Source organism: Ceratina calcarata, unplaced genomic scaffold (genome assembly GCF_001652005.2).
Source record: "Ceratina calcarata isolate Rehan_Ccalc_2016 unplaced genomic scaffold, ASM165200v1 scaffold151.2, whole genome shotgun sequence".
Taxonomy (NCBI): domain Eukaryota; kingdom Metazoa; phylum Arthropoda; class Insecta; order Hymenoptera; family Apidae; genus Ceratina; species Ceratina calcarata.
In genome coordinates, this window is record NW_017136308.1 from 754,220 (window position 1) to 777,057 (window position 22,838).

General features: G+C 35.8%; 3 protein-coding genes across 9 annotated transcripts in view; 2 read left to right on the top strand and 1 right to left on the bottom strand.

Moving 5' to 3' along the window:
- LOC108632195 (uncharacterized) overlaps window positions 1-6,058 on the top strand; it is a 31,985-nt gene extending 25,927 nt beyond the window's left edge. For 5 of the 6 annotated variants that reach the window (XM_026819374.1, XM_026819373.1, XM_018036615.2 and 2 more), the window contains 7 exons: window positions 1,881-2,364; window positions 2,964-3,445; window positions 3,523-3,716; window positions 3,801-4,111; window positions 4,224-4,280; window positions 4,361-4,540; window positions 4,624-6,058. In XM_026819374.1, the coding sequence (XP_026675175.1) occupies window positions 1,881-2,364; window positions 2,964-3,445; window positions 3,523-3,716; window positions 3,801-4,111; window positions 4,224-4,280; window positions 4,361-4,540; window positions 4,624-4,665 (1,750 nt within the window). In that variant the 3' untranslated portion in view covers window positions 4,666-6,058. The remainder of the gene's footprint in view (window positions 1-1,880; window positions 2,365-2,963; window positions 3,446-3,522; window positions 3,717-3,800; window positions 4,112-4,223; window positions 4,281-4,360; window positions 4,541-4,623) is intronic. The other variant, XM_018036616.2, reaches the window with a different exon arrangement.
- A 348-nt stretch (window positions 6,059-6,406) lies between these two features.
- Window positions 6,407-9,033, top strand: Rad17 (Rad17 checkpoint clamp loader component). The gene is made up of 9 exons (XM_018036359.2): window positions 6,407-6,653; window positions 6,770-7,166; window positions 7,240-7,396; window positions 7,468-7,590; window positions 7,666-7,844; window positions 7,918-8,004; window positions 8,072-8,262; window positions 8,352-8,470; window positions 8,567-9,033. Exons 1-9 carry the CDS (start codon window positions 6,639-6,641, stop codon window positions 8,676-8,678), a joined length of 1,380 nt encoding a protein of 459 aa, XP_017891848.1. The 5' UTR covers window positions 6,407-6,638; the 3' UTR covers window positions 8,679-9,033.
- An 864-nt stretch (window positions 9,034-9,897) lies between these two features.
- Window positions 9,898-22,400, bottom strand: IP3K1 (inositol-trisphosphate 3-kinase-like protein). Of its 2 annotated transcripts, none has more exons than XM_018036646.2 (5): window positions 21,588-22,400; window positions 11,912-12,202; window positions 11,585-11,793; window positions 10,677-11,148; window positions 9,898-10,594 (listed from the first exon to the last, which is right to left on the bottom strand). In XM_018036646.2, the coding sequence occupies exons 1-5, from the start codon at window positions 21,702-21,704 to the stop codon at window positions 10,388-10,390; spliced, it is 1,296 nt and encodes a 431-aa protein (XP_017892135.1). In that variant the 5' UTR covers window positions 21,705-22,400; the 3' UTR covers window positions 9,898-10,387. The 2 variants fall into 2 exon arrangements, with proteins under 2 accessions (XP_017892135.1, XP_026675217.1); XM_026819416.1 differs by having other exon boundaries at window positions 11,912-12,218; window positions 21,588-21,712.
- Between the last annotated feature and the right edge of the window lie 438 nt (window positions 22,401-22,838).

Genomic DNA, 22,838 nt, shown 5'->3' on the forward strand with positions numbered 1-22,838 from the left:
AATTGGTACCGCAAAACCTATATCCGCGTCTATAAAGTGCAGTGAACGCGAGCGAGTGCAACGAACTTCGTTTTTCCCCTCTTTTGTCCTCTCTTTCTACCGTTCTGTCTCCCTTTCTCGCATGCAATTTCCCACTCTGTAAGCCTTTGCCCCTCTTTTGCGAACGACCGCGCGAGCACATCGCGTACTGTACTTACTCGTAGCAAACGAGCCACAGGCGTATTCTGAAATTTTTGGAGTCGACTCACCTATTTCACCCTTCACAATTTTTCTCTCTCCATGATTCATCCTACGACGAATTAAATTTGTATTCCTTGTATCGATCAATCGAAGGCAAGGATGAACTTCCATTTTTTTCTATAATGAATTTAAATAAAAGAAAGTGTCCATTGCATACTTATGGAAATTTGCAAAACGAGTATCTAGAACTTATTTCGTGGATTTTAAAAATCTGCTGAACTATTGCAAATGGTAGAAAGTGTGAAGGAACAAACTCTCCTTTGGAAGGAAGCAACGAAGCGCATGGGAGGCGAGGAGGCGTTAACCCCGCTGTGTGGTCACCTTCTATTCTAGTGCGCGTGTAAGCGCGCCTCTTGCTGAGGGTTAAACGCAGAACGGCCACGCACGAAGACCACCGTGGGTCATCTTCGTCGTGGGAGCCACCCCGCTCTTGACGCGTTCATCCGCGGCCGAATATCGATCGAGGACGCGATCATACACATGGAGGATGCTACATTGTATGAAATTCAACGACGAATGATACAATTTTTCTCTATTGACGTCGAGCTGTTCTCATTTCCTGTCGACAATAAATGAAGTCCTCCCTTGCCTGTTTAACCTTGTATTCTTATCTAAAAGATATATACATTACAGTAATTATAATTAACTGAAAAATAAATATATATTCCAACAATAGTTATGAACCAAATTATCATGCACTTGTATAGAAGTTAAAAAATATGCTTCGCTTATGCAACACGATGCGTGTTATGTTAGCACATACAAGACACTGTAATGACAGCACTACATCCGAGTACCGTGAATTAAACATTGAATTACTTGACGTACGATAAGTGTACTTGCCTCCTATCTTAAATACATGATTGTATCTGTCTTGTCAACTATTAAGGGCGCATACAAATTTCAAATGGACTGTATTGTTCATATTGTATTAATACTAGTTTTTAGCATGTTTTCACTAGTTTTTAGCATATGTTAAGTTTTTGACAAATTGCCTGATACCAGCAATTATTTTTATCTTCTCATTATATAATGAAGAGTGTGTACACGATACCTGTAATTAGAAATTCTTTATGCAAATTATCTAACTGCAAATGAATTGCCTCGGACGTCTGGTGGCGTAAAAGATTCGTATACACGATATCGTGAAAATGATAATACACCAAGACGCATGCACCGAGCGTTTTCCATCAAGTTTCCTTGGACTCGGATAACACCTATTTTTTTATGCAAGGTCACTGGGAACTTTACAAAGCAAACTTATCGGTTTATCAATGTCATTGTTGAAAAACAGAGATGCCTCCGATCCGACTAATTATTCATTGACCGATACACGGTTTGTGCCTTACAAGTTTTACAATAAACTTGAACGATGAAATATACAATTATATCCAGGAGCGCAAATTTAACAAACATTGTGCTGGAAATAATTATAAATAATCGATAGTGAACACATAAAACCAATTTCTCTACTGCACTCATTATGGGTTCTCAAAATGTAGAGGAAAATTAGTTTATAGCTACTGTTTAATGATTTCTTGTAAACGATACTTACCGAATAACAAAACGCAAATTGCGTAACTATTTCGAAGGGCAAAGGAAATGCCTACTCACGATAGGAAACATTTGTTTGTTTCCAGCTTAAACAAGATGCACGCAATGGAAGGTGCGGCTGGAAATGGGAAGAAGGTGGACTCGGCTGAGAAGACGAGGGACGAGGAATCTTCGAGGGCATCGCCGAAGGTCCCACAAAATCAGCAAAATGGTGCAGCGCTTCCAGAGGAGACCGCCGCAGCTCCAACCACCGTCGACTGTTTACGATCATCATCGATAAAGAAGGAGCCTCTGTGTGATTCGGAATCAGAAGCGGCTAGCAAGAGTTTGCCTTCGTCTGAAACGACTCAACAAAAGCCCATTGCATCGCGTTGCACGAAAACCGAAACAGAAGGCAGCAGCAGGAAGCGAAAGTCGACGGACGGCCAGTTGTCGTCGAACGGGAATTCCAATCCGAAGAAGTTGTGTCTGGAGCAGAGGGAACAGTATATTTCATCCCTCGTCGGCTGTGAGAAAGTTACCGCGGAGGAACTCGCTGTAAGGGCTGATCAACTTCGAGCCGAAGTCCAGGTAAATATTATTCACCGAGTAATGAAGTTGCTTAGAATTAACTTTATTAGAATTAACAAGAAGACTTGAGAGCTTTTTTATGAAAATTTAAAGTAGCCTTACCTAGTATTTTGATCGACGGTATTTAAATGGATCAGAAGCCATTCAGAAACATAATATGTAGCGAGTATCGTTTTAATTATCAGATATTGAAATACTTTTATTTATCTGTGATACATAATAAAACAGTACCAGGTCGACCATAAGTAACGGAAAATTAAATATTCTGCGGGACGAAATTTAATCAGTAATAAAATCAAATATTCCAAATACATTGTAGCTTATGCAACATAAAGTCCTCGGTTTATTGTAATAAATTCCAACTTTAATTCAAATCAACTTCGTATCTTCGTTATATTATAAATTCAGAATATATGAAGTCCCACGTATTGGATGCAGAAATGACAAGTTATATCTGATGTAGTCGATTCCATATATCACATATTTTGAATGTACTATTGCGTGAAGAGTGTCAAGCATTATCTAATATTAGAGTACCACAATATCTCGGGTAGATATTTTGGTTACTTAATTATTTCCGTTCTAATTTATTGCCGTAGGCCCTGGACGAACTAGCACGTGCCAAAGAAATGGAATGGAACGAGATCTTAAGTATGAGAAAGTTAAAGGAGGAAGCGTACCTGAGAGTCGAAAGAAGGAGACAAGTTATGGGATTCATGGAGGGCAATGGACAACTAGCGGATACATTGCCACCGGCGAGTTTGACGTTAGGCCCCGAATGGGAGAGCAGCGGTAACACTACTCCTGTATCCAAAGAAAAACTGAGCTTCGGTTCGAAGGAGGATCTACCGGAAGAAAGTTCTCAGGATTCGCCAGCATTCAAAAAAGAGAAGACTACGAAACGAACATCGCATCGCCAGTCAACACCTCCGAAACAGAGCGGAGAAAATGGCCGGAAACAAGCGGAAGCGCTTAGCCCGGAGAACAGACAAATCGGTGAGGGGCGTCAGGGAGCGATCGTTGATGTCAGGTCTATCATCGCGGATTACAGACTAAGACATCCTGAACCGGTACAACGCAGGTGAGCCGAGGAGAGAACGTATTTAAGAACGTCACGGTAGAACGAGTTTTTTTTATTCGAAATATGACAATTTATAGGGGCCGAAGAATGAGAAATTCGGTGAATGTCGGTCTGGGAGCCGGTGGAGCTATGGTCGAAACAGGTCACAGTGTTGACTCAAGGCCATCTAGTACAGACTCTTCTAAAAGCAACTCGAACACAGTTGACCCTAACAATTCCATGAGCTTCAAGGATGTACTTGTACAATTTGCCAAATTGAGCCAACAGCAAGGTATGCGGAACTCATCTTAAAATATAAATTATTTAATGGATGTAGAAACAATTTCTATACGCCTGAAATATGACATTATTATAGGTGAACCGGTAAAGACACCTCAAAATTATCCAGATGTGACGCTTCATCCTGTCGCACCGTCACCAGCGTCACAAAATACCCCACCTCAGCAGAGTGGTTCGTTGCTTCATGGAATTCTCACGAAATCACAATCTCCGAGACCCACTACTTTTTCACCTACTTTAGCTAGATTACTCACCGCACCTGAAAGAGAAAGGAATGCACCTACAGCCGCGTCCATACCGCAGCAAAGTGCGGCAACCCAGCACCTTTTGCAGACATATCAAGGCTCTAATCCGGTTTCCATCAGTGACCTCCTATCTTCCTCCAAGGTATTTCATTTTTATCCATAAATTAATAATTATCAAAATTTAAATATTGGATATTTGCGCTTTATTTTTTGCTTTAGGTACGATAATTATTTTTGTATTTTTTTATCTTTAGGCTCGAACTGAAATAACAATAACTCCGGTCATCAACACCCCAATTCAATCCCACGTGGTAAGTGTATATTAAAATACAAACGTTGTACATTATTCTTATTTAAGTGCGAAGTTCACTTGTCATGTTTTTGTTTCTAGGATGATGTTGAAGAGGAGTCCGCGGTAATCGAGGATAGAGAGACTCGCATTTCTTCGGGAGGTAGGGATGCCAGGGAGGACAGAGACAGTCCTCCACGATGCCAAGGATGCCACGAACGCGTAGCACAATTCGTGTGCGCCGGTTGTGGCCATCAGTGGTATTGTAGCCGCGAGTGTCAAGTAAGATTTATAATCTATTTATGTATACGACATATCATAATTAATTATGTTATATTGATCAAAAATAAAATTATTTATTATAGGTCGCTGCGTGGGACGAGCACTCAGAAGTCTGTTCTGGTTAAGAATACGAGCACGTATCAATCTAAACCTCGTACTCGCGTTCGGGTTAAATACCTATCAAACTGGGAAAGAATCTAGTCAAAAAAGAATGGCCAAGAATTATAATGCGTTTTTGAGTACGATAAGAGGGAGAAGGAGAAATAATAAGAAAGCAAGTGTATATTTTTAAGGATTTCGGAATATGTTTAATCTGTAAACATAAGTTTTATTTCATAATGAAGGAAACGAAAGTTCGCTGAGATAATGACGATTCTCGTGAAAGATTAGTATTTACGACTTTATGGAAGTGGAAAAAAAGAACACGAGACCCTCATTTTGACTCTGAGGAAAGATTTAGAATTCGAGTTGGAACGATCATTGCTTAACTGTAATCACCGCGTTGCTTTTACTCGTTATCAGTATCGAACGGGCATGTGTCTTCGTTCAAACAAATAGGAGAGTATTAACCCTGCTGAAATTTAAGCATTTAAACGTGTATCTTCCAAAGGACGAACTGTTCGTGAGATTCCTCATGTAATAGGAATTCGTATTGAATAATTAAAACATTCGTAAAAAAACTTCGTGTATCGAGAAATTTTTTAGATTTTAACCAATGCATGACGTACAACGTACGCTAGTCGAGAATTTTCAACTTTTTTCAAACCAGGAAAAAAGGAAGCAGACCAGAATTTAATGTAACTGGTACGTGCACTCGTAACGAGGAACAAAGCACAAATCTATCTCGCGATGCTGTACATAATTTTATACGTTAGCAGGGTTGTTCAGCGTCAGATTAAAAAAAAAATACAAGGAACAAGTTAACCGTGTGCCATGCGTAAGATTCGTTTCATGGTCAGCTTATACGTTAAATCTTAAACAAATTTAAGTTATAGAATATTCGAGTGTTTTTATAATCCTGTCTTCTCGTATCGTTTTTCCATTTTCTTTCTCGTTTTGATTTTTGATTTCTTTTCGTAAATACGTCTTCTTAATTAAATTAAAGTGAGATCGCGTTCGATAATCAGAATAAGAGATGTACACGAACGTTCTGTTCTCGTTTTTCCATTAATTTGAGAGAAACACATGTATGAACAATACATATATGTATCGACTACCATAATTTTATACCACGTTTGTTACCAACGTATAAATTTAGATTTAATGAGACGTTAGTCTTAGCGTAGGTTTAAGATACTTCTTTTCTTCTTTTTCGCAACTTGTTCGTTGGTAACATATTTGACACATTATGATTTCGTTTCTTCTATTTTCTTCATTTTTTTTAAATTAGTATGTTACCTAAACGAGAATTGTCCCAAACATAATCTGTAGTCCAAAGTTCCTACAGGTACACGCAACATTATATGTATATATTTTTCCCAATTACTGAAGCAAACCAAAATAAAGTTTTTAATCGTATTTTCACGAATCTTATATTTTACTATTTCTGCAACCCTTTTACCCTTTAAAAATGTGCTTTTCTAAGTCATGAATATCCAAATTCAAACGAGATTCTCAATAATAAGTTTAGTGTCGTTAGTTCGACTTTTTCGTATTTTTCATTCTAATTATGTTCTAATCGTTTTTTCCGAACAATACACGGCCTAACTTAGATTTTGGGCCGTCTGATCACCTACACTTATCCCTACCTCCAATAAGTATTCGTATAACTGTGTATATAGTAGTGAAAACTATAAGTAACGGGTAACGGGCAAAGATGCCAGATTGAGGACGGGAGTCACCGAGAAACAGCCCTTCCACTTACGCACACTATCGCACCGTATCCATATGCTCCGAGCTCGGCTCAAATTGAGCTGCTCAATCTCAATGGTTGTCAGGTCAGTTGCCAGTTGTTTGGCGGAGCAGCACTGGTGCAGTACGCTGCAAGTATCGGATGCATTTAAAGTTATTGAAACTAAGTTGGTCGTATAAAATATTCCTTCAACCAATGAATATGTCACATAACTTTATTATAGAAACTTTATTGGTATAGTATAACATGGCAAATTTGAAGGTGTGTCTTCTAAAAACTTGAATTTTTCCAATTAGGGACATAGGTTAAATTAATGAAATATTGTATAAATATTTGTCATTATAAATGTATATATTTAATATATCTTTGGTTATCAGAAAAATAGTAGTTGGCTACAGCCAGCATTTGGTGATGAACCAACTAAAAAATTGCCAAGGAGAAAACAAAACATTTCACTTGAAGGAACTAGTAATCGTTTACAAGTATCAAGAAGTTACGATATAATTCCTAAGAAGAAAAATACCAATAGTCTTTCTGCATTGTTCCAAGCTTGTGAACCAAAGAATTCTTCTGAATTGGTGATCAGTAGACAGAAAAGGCAAGAGATTTCAGGTTGGTTACAATGTCGAGTAAAAAGAGGCAGGCCAGCTGCGTTAATTTTATCTGGTCCATCTGGCTGTGGGAAATCAACAGCTATTAAAGTTCTTGCGAAGGAAAATGGTTTCAGTATTACAGAGTGGATTACTCCTATGGATCAAGTTGTGGATGAATACAGTAATTTCATCATGTACATTCATTAAGTTAGAATATGCAATAATACAATAAAATAAACACAGACATGTTTTAGATAATATAATGAGACAAGGGGATAGGTTTGAAGAATTTTTAATCAGAGCTACTAGGTACACTTCAATCCTAAGTAGCTATTCTAGTCGTTTACTTCTTGTAAAAGATTTCCCAAATGTCTACTTTCGAGATAAAGAGAGTTTCTTTTCCCTTTTGGAGTGAGTAAAATTATCCATCATTCTTTAAGTATATATATATTTATCAAATTGTTCTGTGTTTATGTATTTAGAAAATATTTTGAGATGGGGAAGGAACCCATAGTTTTCATATGTGGAGATACAACAAATTCAAAAATGCTCCAAACATTGTTTCCCAATAATATAAGAGAGAGATTTGGTATCGATTCGATTAAGTAAGCTATGAATTTCATTGTGTCTACGTACATTTCTACTTCAGTAAATTTACATAGGATTTTTAATTTTCTTAGCCTGAATGCTGTTACACAAGCAGCGATGAAAAACGCTTTAAAACGTATTGCTACTGTTTTAAATTCAACAGCTGGGTACATGTTACACGTTTCTCAGCAGCAAGTTGATGAAGTATTATCGAATCATCTGGGAGATATTAGAAATGTCGTCCTAAATCTCATTTTCATTTCATTGAAAGGTAATTACATTACAGCTACATCTAATAATATATTTTCATTTTCATTTAAATGTATTGCCATGTTCGTCATTAGTACCTGGAGAACAAGAAGGTAAATGCAATTCTCGTGAAGAAAATTTGGGACTTCTCCATGGAATCGGACGGATAATTAATCCAAAAAGTGTGTAAATGTTAATTTAAAATTTACCATGATTCATAAAAGAACATTAATGGCAAGAACTTGATAGGAATTCAGACCGAAAACGGCTGGAGATTCGCCCACAATCCTGATGATATAGCAGCTTACTTCGAATCACAAGCGACAATATTTTTAAATTTCCTTCAAGAAAATTATTTAAATACTTTGAAAGGGATACAGGAAGCAAACGACTGTGCAGATATTTTGAGTGTAGCGGACGTTTTGAACGCTGAATGGCGAGTACGTTTTTTATTTTATATGAGCCTAACGACAACAATTTTATGTGCATAATATTGACATTTCTAAATTTTTACTTTACTACTTCTTAGGATCCCAATTTAACAAAGCTCACTTTATCTTTATGCGTTCGAGGTATGATGGTGATTAATGAAACCCCAGTTTCTGGATGGAATCCTGTAAGGAAGCCACGAAATGAACAAACGGAAATGTTAGTATGTAAAGCGTTAATAGTCACGTCGTTAGTTTAATTTAGTCAAGCGTTAATAGCATACGTATTTACACCTTTATATTATTATGCACACAGGCGAAGGTGTTTGGCAACTGCCGAAACTCGGTGGTACGAGACTCTAATCAAATCAAAGTCGAAAGGCGTAATGGAATCGTCCGCTATTGACATCGACGGTATTATTGAATGAAGAAAAAATAAAGAAAAAAAAATAAAGAGATTCATTAAAGTTGAGTTTATGAAAAAGGAACATTTACCACGTAGATTTATTTATAACTTATTTTCTACTACAGTTATATGAATGAAAAATATAGAAATTGAACCACACAGATTTCATTAAGATTTCTTATGTTTTGTTAAATATTTATACATGAATAATATTATTTCTTACTATAATTTATTGTTTAATATCAGTATCAACGCAGAGAAAAAGACTTACGCGACTTATGTTGCGATAGATGCAATAAAAATATATGCAATTTACATGCCTTAATCGAACTGCTTTATTACAAATATCTTTCCCTAATAAAAATTCTTGGCAGTTAGAGAACAAACTAATTTAATAGTTGTTTCCTATTTAAAATTGTTCATAATAGCGAGTATTTTACTTATAAAATCGGTCTTACAATCTACATAGCTATCTTTAAATAAATAATTATCAAACGATTACGTCTAATAAACTACTACATTTGTACATTAATGAAAATTTTTGTATTCACGCTAAATCGTTTATAAAATTCTCTGTAAGTTATTAATATTGACATTTCTAAATTTTTACTTTACTACTTCTTAGGATCCCAATTTAACAAAGCTCACTTTATCTTTATGCGTTCGAGGTATGATGGTGATTAATGAAACCCCAGTTTCTGGATGGAATCCTGTAAGGAAGCCACGAAATGAACAAACGGAAATGTTAGTATGTAAAGCGTTAATAGTCACGTCGTTAGTTTAATTTAGTCAAGCGTTAATAGCATACGTATTTACACCTTTATATTATTATGCACACAGGCGAAGGTGTTTGGCAACTGCCGAAACTCGGTGGTACGAGACTCTAATCAAATCAAAGTCGAAAGGCGTAATGGAATCGTCCGCTATTGACATCGACGGTATTATTGAATGAAGAAAAAATAAAGAAAAAAAAATAAAGAGATTCATTAAAGTTGAGTTTATGAAAAAGGAACATTTACCACGTAGATTTATTTATAACTTATTTTCTACTACAGTTATATGAATGAAAAATATAGAAATTGAACCACACAGATTTCATTAAGATTTCTTATGTTTTGTTAAATATTTATACATGAATAATATTATTTCTTACTATAATTTATTGTTTAATATCAGTATCAACGCAGAGAAAAAGACTTACGCGACTTATGTTGCGATAGATGCAATAAAAATATATGCAATTTACATGCCTTAATCGAACTGCTTTATTACAAATATCTTTCCCTAATAAAAATTCTTGGCAGTTAGAGAACAAACTAATTTAATAGTTGTTTCCTATTTAAAATTGTTCATAATAGCGAGTATTTTACTTATAAAATCGGTCTTACAATCTACATAGCTATCTTTAAATAAATAATTATCAAACGATTACGTCTAATAAACTACTACATTTGTACATTAATGAAAATTTTTGTATTCACGCTAAATCGTTTATAAAATTCTCTGTAAGTTAAATAGCTCATAAAAAAAATGCAATGACAAACAGTCTTCCACTTTAAATACCTCATCAGTGCTTGTTAAAATCATACAAATACTTGCACACAGTATCATCTCCGATTCATCACACTATTAGAATGATGTATCAATAAAATATATTCCAAAATTATTGATATACCATCTTCGAAGTACGAAATTAACGTAGATTATTTTAATACAAGTTGCTATCGCGCACTACACCTTCGAGAGATCCACTTCCTCAATAGTAGAGATAAGATTATCAAGGCCAAATAAGAAACCTTCTTCATGGTTGCCCTGTTCCCATGGTTTCCTATGTGTCACTTTATGTCCATTCGGTAACTCCCGCGTCTTAGCAAAGTCGATCAACCAAACGCCAACTTTGTCATTGTCGTAAATCATGAAGATGCTGCTTCCAATTATCTGTAATTAATGAAAAATATAAGAATTAGGAATACAATTTCTTTTTCCATAAAAGAAGTAAAACAAAGTAGTAGGTAAGTACCTCGTGAGTCTCAAAGTACTCGGATGCCTCGAGTTTCGAGCGTAGAGTCTTCAAGCGCGCCAACAACTTCTTACGTACGGCTTCGCGCATGCCGAGGAAGAGTTTCATGGTATCGAGCACCTCTTGGTGCGATTTCACCTTCTTCAGGTCGGTGATCGGCGGCGCGCCGGGTAACTTCATAGCCTCGATTCGAAACCCGTGGCTGCAGGTCGAGCTCTGTTGCTCGCGGAATTGCATGTACCGCAATTTGGTCACGGCGCGTTGCTCGTGTTCCTGCTCCGTTGGAGCGTTCGGATCGACAGAGATCATCTTTTGATAGAGATCGGATCTCGCGGTGGTTTTAGATACTTCGGACTCAAGGAACGTCCTCGTACCCATTTTTATGTCCATCACGTGCGGATCGTTGAAGCCGAATAGCAAATCCTGCAGTTCGATAAACGTATCACCTTTGTAGTCCACTTCTCGATAATATCTAAAAATATTTAAATAAAAATCGTTCAGATTAAAAAGATCTTGGTACAATTACTGTTGGTAATATTATAATTTAAAGACTCTGATGAATATTGTCAACGTTTAAAATATTGTTTGATGCTTATCGATTACATCAATTGATATCTAAACTTTTTAGATAGTAAATTACATAATAATTTATTTATTTTCTTGATAATACTTAATTGTAGTTTTAAAATAGTACTACACATGTGCATACATTAAATGATACGTTTCGAACTGTCTACCCATTAATCACTTTACTGCAACCTAACTGCATGATATGCGTAAATTAATATCAGCCACTAAAAACTAGATCACGATTACAGACATATATAATTTGAATACAAAATAAATTTAAGTAGAATAATACGAATAAAAATACAAGCAAGAAATAGAAGTACTCAATTTTATTTTACCTTGGTATACAGTCTCGTAATTCCTTGTCTTTGCTAAGTGCTTCGTAAACGATTCGTTCTGTATTCTCTGCACCTCCGGTTTTCCTCTTCCAAACCGTCCCCGGACCCGCTGGTGCGAAACCATCCGGATGTCCGGATAATTGAAACCAAGACTTTAATCTGTTCTTTAATAGAACGTCACTAGCCGGAGCTGTTAAATCCAAAGCGTTCTACGAAGATAATTAAAACGTGACATTATTATAATGCGTTAATTTTTTAGAGAGAAAGGAATAAAAAGCAACGGTTGCTCCAGAAGTTAACGCATATACAATAAAAAAGTAGCAGTACCAGTGCTAGAAACTTTAATGAGAGATCCTCCTCTGGCAAAGTAGCGTCTGATAGGACCAGAGGAAAATGTTCCATCTTTTGCATCGTCGTTGGATCATTAGGCAACTTGACAAGGGTCCCGGTGGAGCTGGATCCAAGGCTGTTGGACCGATTCGAGCTTGAGCCCGTAGACGTGCCCCTTCGCCACTGACGGAACGCACTGTAAGTGCTGCTCGACGCATCTTTTTGCCTTCGATGCTCTTTCTGGTTCGAGCTATGGTTGTTCGGCCGCGTTTGCTCTTTACTCGAAGGCTGCAACCAAACCAGTCTACTAAGAATTTAATCTAATCGACACGATCTGAGGAGTTAGATTGATTGGGACTCAATCAAAATGAAATCAATTCAAGCTCATCCCTTGCATCGAAAATAAAAAAGAGAGATTCGAGATAAGCGAGAGCACAGTTTGGCAAATTTTTCTTACGTATGCAACGTATAAAAACCCCATCATTAATGCCAATAATAATATCCATTAATCATCCATAAATTCATTACTCGAATCAAATTTATTTGAATAAAATCGCATTCGTCATTCCTGAGTAATTTCGTTTTGCGCAACGTCCTATCCATTTAATTCTCGATTGTGCTTCGTGCACGTGGTCCAGCACATGCAGCAACTCTGGATCCGTTAGTTAAAAGTTGTTTAATTGAATTTAGCGAGCCGCGAGCAATTCGCGTTAATTGGCGGTCCGCGGTTAACGATTAATCTGATCATGACGCGTCACGCGTGTTCCCCTGGTCCAGCGTGAAAAGAGAACGATTGAGATAATTGAACGGTTGACGCGCGTAACGTTCGAATAAATTGCTAATCAAGACGTACTACGTATTACGTATTATACTATGTATGGACCACAAAGCTCAAAGAAACCTTTCTGCAATGTACAATTTCTTTTGTTAATTTCTATAGTCTACAGTACAATGACACGATCCCTTTTCAACTCGATTGTACTGATAAGTCACCTATTTACGTTTGGTACGTGTATGAATAGAGATATTCAAATTTTTCAATTAATAAAGATTGGTATCATTTTTATTATTACTAGCAAGTTTATGTGCAGGTGTGACTGGCTGCGAAATTCGATATTGTGATACGCCATTCATTTTAATCTAACCGGCAAGGTCCGAACACGAGGACACCGTGAAATCATGTCTCGTGATTGCTGGACGCGCAGTCTCGTGCGATATGCAGTGGACAGCGAGATGGTAGGAAATAAATGATCGACTGGCATTTGCATTTTTGAATAATTACAATTCATACATCATTTAACATTTCTAGAAAAAGAAAAAACATCCTTTCACGTTTACACATCTTTACTTATTAAGAAGGACGCACTGAGTTTTCTTTTAAGGAACCTAAATTAAATAAATTATATGTTCTCAAAGAATTGTTATATTTTATAGTTTTCTAGACTCCGTTTTTGCTTCGACCTTTTATTTCTGTCACGCAATTAGACGGTTTAGGTGTCGTGAGTCAGTACCGCTGATTATGACGGACGTGGCGATAGTTTCAGATAATAAAACCATCGTCGTTATTCAATACTTTTATTTTACAGCGCTTCTTTTATCGCGCAGCTGGCGTCCCTGGCAAAAACTGAGATTTAAGTTCAACGCAATCCGACGTACGTCCGTATAAGATACAGTACAGAATTTTCAGTGCAGAAAACAAAGTCTCCCGTTAAATTATTTCTCACTGTACTTCGTCGTTCGCGACTGTTTTCATATTAGAGACACAAACGGACGATAAATCACGGCGTACAGGGCATAACTGATCCTGTCTTCAACGGAGAAGGCTCGCGGCACATTTACGGACACACGCAGGCATTTTGATTGCGGTTGATCGTAACGCAGGTAATCACGGCACGTTCGGAGTAAAATATGTGAGGAATGTATAACGAGTTGTCTTCGATGCAAACGTCGATGCGTAACCAGCAAAACAGTTCCCGAGGAACGGTTTATCAAGCGGGTAGATCGAAAGATTTTGATTTTCGCTGAAATCGAATTCTATATTGCATCCACTCGTGCGTACGCTGTCGTTTAAAGCTTCGATGACGAAAGACATAAAGTAAATTCCTCGTGAATTCAATTTTTGAGTTATGAAACTGATTTGACAGACGTAAATTCGTCGATAAAAATATAATTGAATGAATATCATACTAAGAGCTCGTGGCCTGCTAATATTATTTGTTTCAGGTAAATGTTGCTCTTAGAATAAAACCGAAACTGTTAGAACGACACGTACTTCTAAACATGAGGCTATCTAATTGTAAAAGAATTTTGAATTCGAAATTGTGATGCGCACATAAACGCATGCTAATTCGAGATGATAATTTGTCATTGATAAATTTCAATCGTCCACTGTTCGATACATAAGGAGACGAATAATTGAGTTACTAATTATTTTGGGTCTTAAGAAAGATAGTATTTGTGTGAATTATATGTTATCAATATTAATCGTCGATTTTCGTTTAACATCAGCATTTACTATTTCTTAATATCTCTTTACATAATATAAAGTAAAAAAAGATCTGCCAATTTTAGAAGTATTTAGATTATCGCAAAAAATAAAGTATTTCGGGAGAGAACGAAGAAGGAAAAAAACAGGAAAAATTAATTTTCCTTTATTTAAAGAACGTGTCGAACGACAAATTACGCAGGTACGTACCTTCGCCTTAGCCTTCGGCTACATTCCGCTACATCGTTGCGAGCACGAGGAAAAAGAAGCTTGTAACTTGTTCGTTTCGTAAGTAGAGCCGTGTTTTACAGAGCATTGACGTCACTGGTGTATTCAGATTGCATTGTTGCAGATAAGTTTCAATCGAGCACCGTTCCAGTTTTAACATTTAACAGCCAGCAGGCAAGAGATAAGACAAATTCGCTTTGTACACGATTTGATAAGAATTTTCAATGGGAAAAATAGTGCTACTGCTGGTTCATGATCGAGTGAATAATGATTACATGTACACTTGCCAATTATACATGTAATTGCGATAAAAAAATAATAACGTTTTTTCTTTGGCTCTCTCTTTGGTATTAATTACAATATTATACTCGATCGTGTAAGATTGTCCACGTTTGAAATTCTGATGAAGGAACTACTATCCAACAATAAGCATAACTTAGGTTCTATGATTGGTGTGGTTGACGCACGTTCGATCGCATTTGAGTATTTCATTATCACCTTTGGAGCATAACTAACTTTCACTAGTGAAGAGAAACCGATAATCGCATTTTTAACAAACCTTTACGTTTGCGCATACAAAGCAATCGAGGTCACTGTCATTACTTTATGAAATTCAGTCGGGTTGAAAATTTTGTTCTCGGTTACATTGAGGACGATGCAAAACATTCTTATTGTTAATTATCTCCTCTATTTTCATCAATATCAGTTCCACTCTTCCGTTCATAGAACATGAAAATAATCGATGCGAAAGATTAATTTATCACTGACAAACGATCGCGAAAGGAATGCTCATTGTTTGTAAAATAATAAGACGTGCATACATAAATCATGTTTGTCGCGTAGTTGCATTATTTTTAAATATTGGTAGGTCAGTAATCCTTTGTCTTTCGTTTGGAACTCTATCTTTATTTAGCGTTTAGTGTACAAATGTATTGTGAGGTTGCTAATTTTGAACCATTGATTGTGAACGTGAAACTTTTTCTTGTCGTCCACCGATACGAATTGAATATCGATTTGAACAAGGTTTCGCAAACAATTTGTATGCTGACGAGCGTGAGCGATGGAAATTCGCGATCGTACTGCATCGTTAAAATAAAGATTTCTGACCCGACGCGAGCGTGGGTGTGTCGCGATGTTTAAACAAACATAAAAAGGTGGGTGATTTATGGAACTATACACATCCTTCAGCTCTTATTTTTTTTAAATAACCTTGCTGCGATTATACTTTTCTACGTTGACTTTTCTTGTCTTGTATAAATCACGCGATTTGCGCGTAGTGTAAAGATAATTACTGGATATTCATTAACGAATTAGTGACGCACGATGCGAAATGGTATTGCGTGAAAAAGTGCTATAAACAGATATGTTTTTAAGAAAAAACTATTGTGAAATTATCCGGGATCGATTTAGCAGTTTGATATTAACATTGCGTTTCAAGCATCGAGATAAACATTTGTTACGGTTTAACGAAGGAAACGAGTAGGATGATAAACAGAAAATCAGTATTTTATGTTAATATTTGTGCAGTATGGTATTGACGACAGTTATAAAATTAATAGCTTGTTTTGCGTTTATATGATGGCATTATGACGTACATCATAGAAGACATCGTTGACCTTTTAGCAAATTGATAATTTGCCTAAAGATATCAAGTGGTTATATTTAATTTAAAAATTTCGTTTATCGTTTCCTGTAAATTTACTTAAAAAATTTCTGTATCATTGTAACCACACAGTATTTCATTACAAAAATGATTGTTCCCGAATTAAGTTTCATTTAAGCCGAAAAAATGAAAATGAACTACTTAATTTGCTGTTAACTGCAAAATTTCAAACTTGAAAACGTCAAACGAAAATCATATAAGAAGTCAGTTTTGCAGAAAGAAAATGAGACGGAAATTAATTGTCAGAATAACGTCAATGAGATGATATATACGTGTACACGTAAATGTACATTGGTGTTGTCGCTTTAAGCAAATGAGGGATCTAAAATGTCGATCAATGAGCCCCTGTAAACGTGACCCTACAGGAAAAAAACAATTTATAAATCAAGCCTTATTTTAGATTGTCGTCGATAGTAGAAAATTATTTGGCCACGTGTTTACATCTTTTCACACGGCATAATTAATGCGAGATCGTTTTCATTTCGACAAATAAACGGAATGAAAATTTCTCACATCAATTATAGCACGTGGGATGAAAGCTTTAAACCAAGGTACAACGAATCTCGCTGTTTATTTATCAGTATGAATAAAATATTCGATTCTTAGAAGCTTTCTGAATGATGAATAATTGTGAATCTTACGTGACTCGTGCTGCATGAGAATATTTCTCCTTTTTGTTTTGTTATTCTTTATCACGTGCGCATGTAATAACTCCTAATTGTGATTAATATTACTATGTGATCGACTGAATCACAGCTGTTTATTAATGAAACGCCTATCCTGTTCGACAAACAAGTAATTCTGTTGCTTTTTGTACTGACAACTTGATGAAATATTCATTATCAATATTATACATAATCCTCGATTTACCAATAGATATAGTTAATAGATGCTAAAAATGATATTCGACATTATTCAGTATTCTTTTCTAAAAAATGCGTAATCAAACACCGTTTTACTAAAAATAGTTTCGTATGTTATCAAGCACACGAATGTTCTTGAGATGTAATTTCACGTGCACTGCCATTATTATTAATGTTGCTTATAAACCGTTAAATCAAGGAACAGTAGAAGGTCGCGATAAATATATCTCACAATCTGTGCGACTCCACGTATCTAATTAACGATTGATCAACATAAATAATTCAATGCAAATATAAAAAACGATACGCACTATTAATCTACGTACTACGTTACGACCACTTCGAAGCATTAAGATCATAAGGATATCTCCGTGAAGATACTTTCGCTTTTCGGCCGGACGAACTACCGTGGGATGCCAGAACAAACTTTTATAAGCATCGTAAAATTGTTTCAGGTTCTTTCGAGCCTAAAATAATAAATTCATTGAACGGTTAACACTGTTAAGACTCCGAGGACGAAATTACCTTCTTCATTTCATTGATATTGTTTGTAGACCACGTGAGATGAGTTTTTTAATAGCTGAGTGCTCGACCGAAGATCATTAATCTCTTTACTCGAATTCTTCATATCGTCCGTGTGCATACATACGTATGTATGTACTTCTGAAGTACCATATCCAATGATACATTTACTACACTTATGTAATTGATATATCTATGCTATTAATACGTTCGCGGTGTATTACACGCTCGATTGCGATAAACTATCATTTGATGAGCTTTATCCGAAAATGTTCATTTTTCAAGTGCACGATAACGATAACGAATAAGATGTCACAGTACTCGCGATAATTTGGTGTTTATTATTACTATACAAATGTTGATCGAGCTACCACCAAGCCGAGGAAATAGATCGAGATGGCAAATGAATGTATATTCATACTACTTTATTATAAATGTACACTAAAATACTTGTGCAATTAAATACACTGGTAAGCTATTATTCCATTAATTCTGATTCCGATGTTGAAATACTTTCATGGCTCTTTGTCGTGTCTTATCAAGCGTTTACCTTGTTTAGCTCTGCCTTTATGAGGAAGTAGCATCTTAACATCAGCAAGATTAGGTAATAATACTCTAAGATTCTACAACTTAACTTTAAATTAATATAAAGCTGTACAACTGTTTTTCTGGCATTAGTTTTCCTTCTTATCTGAACCGTATGGCAACAAATGCAAATTTAGATCGTGTTACATATTGAATAAAAGACATCTGCTCTGCTGTCTCAAGAGAGGATACTGTTCCTATCTAAAATAATACTCTTAAGTCTGTTTACATAAATCGGAAAAGCATCGTTCATTGCATTGACGTTGGCAGTAATTTATGTTCAAAACGAAGATAATAAACAAAATTCGATTATCCGTCTTGTGGATAGATTTCGAATGGACTTTGTTATTCGTAGTGAACTGTTCCAGTTATTCCAGTTAATGTAACGCTATATCTTTTGCACTGGAGCGTATTATTGTTGTCGATAATAAAGACCGAACATCTCACTCGGAATAAATTGTGAAAATAATTTATATATATGTTACAGTCTTAAATACCCATGTGCGAATTTCCCCACGCCATGATTAACCTACATTTTCCCGTTTATTTTTATCTTCTACCATGTGTTAGATACAGAGAGATCGTAGAGTGTAAAACTTGTAAAAGAGGCAATAAGTATGTAATATTGTTGGAAATACCTGATTGATAAAAACGTACTTATACTTTATAATACAGTTTACAAAATCATTGGAGAAATACTTTATGAATTATTATTAGCGTATTAGATGAAATTGGTGTTTGAAAAGCCAACGAGTTGTATAATCGACATCGTAGTAGCGAATAACACGCAGAATGTTTAATGGAACATAATAATTCGTGGTCTGCATAGTTATTTGAATTACTACATTCTCCCTGATTGACGTCGCCTGTTACGTAGTCGGAGTATGCACCTTGATTTCTTCTTACTTTATGTTGTATACGTTATTGATTTACTACGTGAGAGAAAAAGAAACAGGAATACTTTAAAAAAGTTAAAGATAAAGATAAGAGAATCGCGTTGCTCTTCAAATTAACTTTTTCATTGATTTTCACCGAACAAAAAATCCCTCGCCTGTTATATTTAATCTCGATAGATGGCTAATCTTCAATCTGTGAATGCATTTTTCCTGGTATTTTTTCTCATTAATTTCGCTTGACCGATTAATAGGAAATCTTGTTTGTTAATTGTGACTGATGGAAATCTTATCTATTAAAATTGAATTCGTGATAGGACGTACTGTATCTGTAAATACTGTGGAAAAAAACGAAATAAAGATTGAACAATTATATGCGGTAATACATACATACGTATTATACGTAAGTATTTACAACATTGAACTCCTCACTGCATAATCGTATTATCATTGTCATGAAAAAATCACAATCACTATGATACATATTATATATGATAATGTCTCATAAATAATTACAATTTATGAAATCCTTGAATTCTATAATTAGGAAAATAATAGTTCCTATTCTCGCTTTACTATTTTAGAATCACCTTGTAGACACTGGACTACACGAAGCGTGTCTCTCACACGTCACAGGAATTATTTTATACCGTATTCACGTATACGGCTACGAATGCGTTTAATATTAACTACGAATGAATTAACTATAAAGTCAACGGAATAATGATTTACATCTAATCAGTATGAAGCACTTTCAAGTTAAACGAGAAAAAGTTGCGTAAAGAATTATTTAACACATTTCTTAATTGCAATACATTGGGTATTAAATAACAAAGCCATAATTCCAGTCATAAGCCTGATCATTTATAAATGAAATATTCTAGCCTCATAAAAATTACTGTCACTACTTATATCCCAAATGTACAATAAGATCATACGAACAGGTTAAACAAGTTCATCGAAGGTTTATATCCAAACAACAGATTTTTAACAGACAAGGTTTCATTGAATTAAACGGTTCATACATGAGATGTAGATACGCATATAATAAATTACGAACGTTTCACGGATTTCTTTTTCAACGTTTTACAAAGCAAATGGTTTACACGTTACTTGCTCCAGATATAAGTAAAACGATCCTTGAATTTCCTATCGAGACACTGCCTTGAATTTATTCATCATGCGATCATTTATTTCTCGAAGGTCAAGTCTGTTCAAATTTCGAAAGTTTGTTCGATTCCGATTGAATGTTTTGCGATTGGTTCACATTCTATTTGCCGCCATTTGTATTATAAAACATCTAAAGGTGAATATATGTAACGAATGCGGGGACCATGCATTTGCATAATTAGTAACAGAATTTTGGAACTGGAAATCGCGCGAAAGAATAACCAACTAAAAATATAAGACCGGTTCGAGAAACCTAATTTTACGTACAGCAGAAGTGTAACTTATTTGCAGGCAAACGGTGCACACGAACAAAAAGTATTTTATGATTAAAAACTGTATTCGGTTGGAAAGTTTCTCCGAACGTAATGTTTTCATTGCATGCAACTCTGTGCAAATATTCCTGAATGGAACAACGGCAACAAAATATTTGTTTTTTTAATTACCAATGAACTAACGTTATGCAAATAACGTAAAAAACGGCAAATCCGGTAAAGAAAGCATATATAACGGCAAATTGAAAAATAGGACGATGTTACCGTTAATGGTGTCTTATGTGAATACCGATTTAACTTCATGAAGAACAATTCTTCAACGATGTAAATAAATGTTCACTTTTAATGATAATTATAACGTAAATCTCATGAACAGCTTTTCGTAAAAGTGATTAATTATGAATTATTTGCTAATTATTCATGCATAAATGTTTTGCCGTAATATATAAGATATGGACATTAAATTAGACTTAAATATGAGTAATAATCTTGCAAGTTTCAACGTTTTTCATGCTGTGATTCACAAAACCATTAGCAAAGATAACAAATAATCAGACAAAAGAAGGGTACTAGCTTCTTGTCACTAACCATTTTGCGGTATGATTGTGAGAAATATTATTTTCAGTGAGAAACCATGATCACTATAGGTTTAGCACAAATCCGAATAGCGTCTCGCCATAGTGAAACCCTACAAACTGTGCTTCATCGAACTTTCTCGTACTTCTATTAACCCCAAAACGCAGTCTTAAATTTTTAAGCATACCTAATACTATAGGGTCAACTACGACCGTAAAATATAAAATCTATCAACATATCTCTTTAGATTCTTTATTTTATGAACAAAACGTTAATCTTTTAGAAATGCCGGCTAGTTTACAGGGTGAGCTATCGAACCCATCACCGGGCGAGTCACGTAGCAGGTGAAAAACGAAATAACATGCGAAGACTATGTACCGCAAACGGTTTAACGGTAACTTTTGACAGGCACGTACCTTGTTAAAGTGAGCTTGCAAAAGCCGCTCATATTGGTCAGCAGCACAGAGATAAAATCTCGTGGTGAATGCCTCCTTTCGTGCGGGTAGGGGCGCGTGGCAAACACTGCTTGACATTATTCCTCTCTTCTAAGCTGGCACTCCTCCGGAACACGTACGCACAGTATGTACAAATAAAATCGTCACTCTTCAACCATGGACGGACGCACTTGAATCGCGATGCTTATTCGCAAACAAGTTAACCTCAATCAAATGTAAACCCACGGAATAATTGTCAGTTATTTTAGGTGCGGCTTTCGGAGACAATTACCAAAGTATCATCGGTTTATTGTTCTATATTTGTTTCTTATAAATGTTTTCACGTTGCACAAACAGAGGTTACTCCACGCGGTACTTCAGGAGTGTAAGTTGCATCTCTGCGAGTATGGATTTTAGCTCCTCTCTGTTTACTTTACTTCTGAACACACCTTGATATCGAGTATATAGAAACACTGATGTTCAAGTGATGTTTTCGTAGCTTCAGCAAGCGAGCAATCTTGTAGCAACTTCGTAACGACAGGTTTCAAACGTAAGTGAGGAAGGCATATACAAAACAAAACTATTGATATCGCGCGCGCGCGCTGTTCAACGAGCCACCCCGAAAAGTGAGTTGAAACGACGATCGCAGTATCAGTATGACAGAATTTTTGTCAACGGATTCAATGATCGTTCCCTTTTCCGTTCCCTCGCGAATATTTATAGATATCACACGAGAAATATAGAAAATACAAATCAATACTCCTCGCTTTCCCAGCGCATACTGAACGGTGGAGAGAGTTACTATGTAGTTTTATCGTCTCCCGGACGCGTTCCCCCTCCATTTCGTGTCGACGTCCGACGACGCTCGTTCGTGCACTTGTGTATCCTAAAGTAGTACGCACAACGTGTGCAAACCACGCCAGACTTCTACACTCCATATAATACAACTCGGCTTACTAGAGATATTTCGCCCATTAAATTGATAGTTTGGAGATCAAAGTTACATATTAAAAAAACTTAGTAGTCAAAGATAATGCTTAAATAAAAACACGAATGTGAAGTATCGAAAATTGATGCGTTTTAAAAGGTGATTGTGCGAGCTCCTTAAATTCGTAGCTATGGTAGGGCATTATTCGAACACTATTCATCCAGGTTAAAATTATTTGAAAATTCCTTTACATAATGCATTGTTTCTATTTTGAAGTTGCTTGTAACTAATACATCTTAATTGTT

Coding starts and splice junctions, on each gene's coding strand:
- IP3K1 (XM_018036646.2), bottom strand. CDS start 21,704: ATGTCAAGCAGTGTTTGCCACGCGCCCCTACCCGCACGAAAGGAGGCA. Junction 12,203..21,587: donor TGCAAGCTCACTTTAACAAG/GTACGTGCCTGT, acceptor GTTTGGTTGCAG/CCTTCGAGTAAAGAGCAAAC. Junction 11,794..11,911: donor CATTAAAGTTTCTAGCACTG/GTACTGCTACTT, acceptor TTATCTTCGTAG/AACGCTTTGGATTTAACAGC.
- Rad17 (XM_018036359.2), top strand. Junction 7,591..7,665: donor TTTGGTATCGATTCGATTAA/GTAAGCTATGAA, acceptor TAATTTTCTTAG/CCTGAATGCTGTTACACAAG. Junction 8,471..8,566: donor CGAAATGAACAAACGGAAAT/GTTAGTATGTAA, acceptor TTATGCACACAG/GCGAAGGTGTTTGGCAACTG.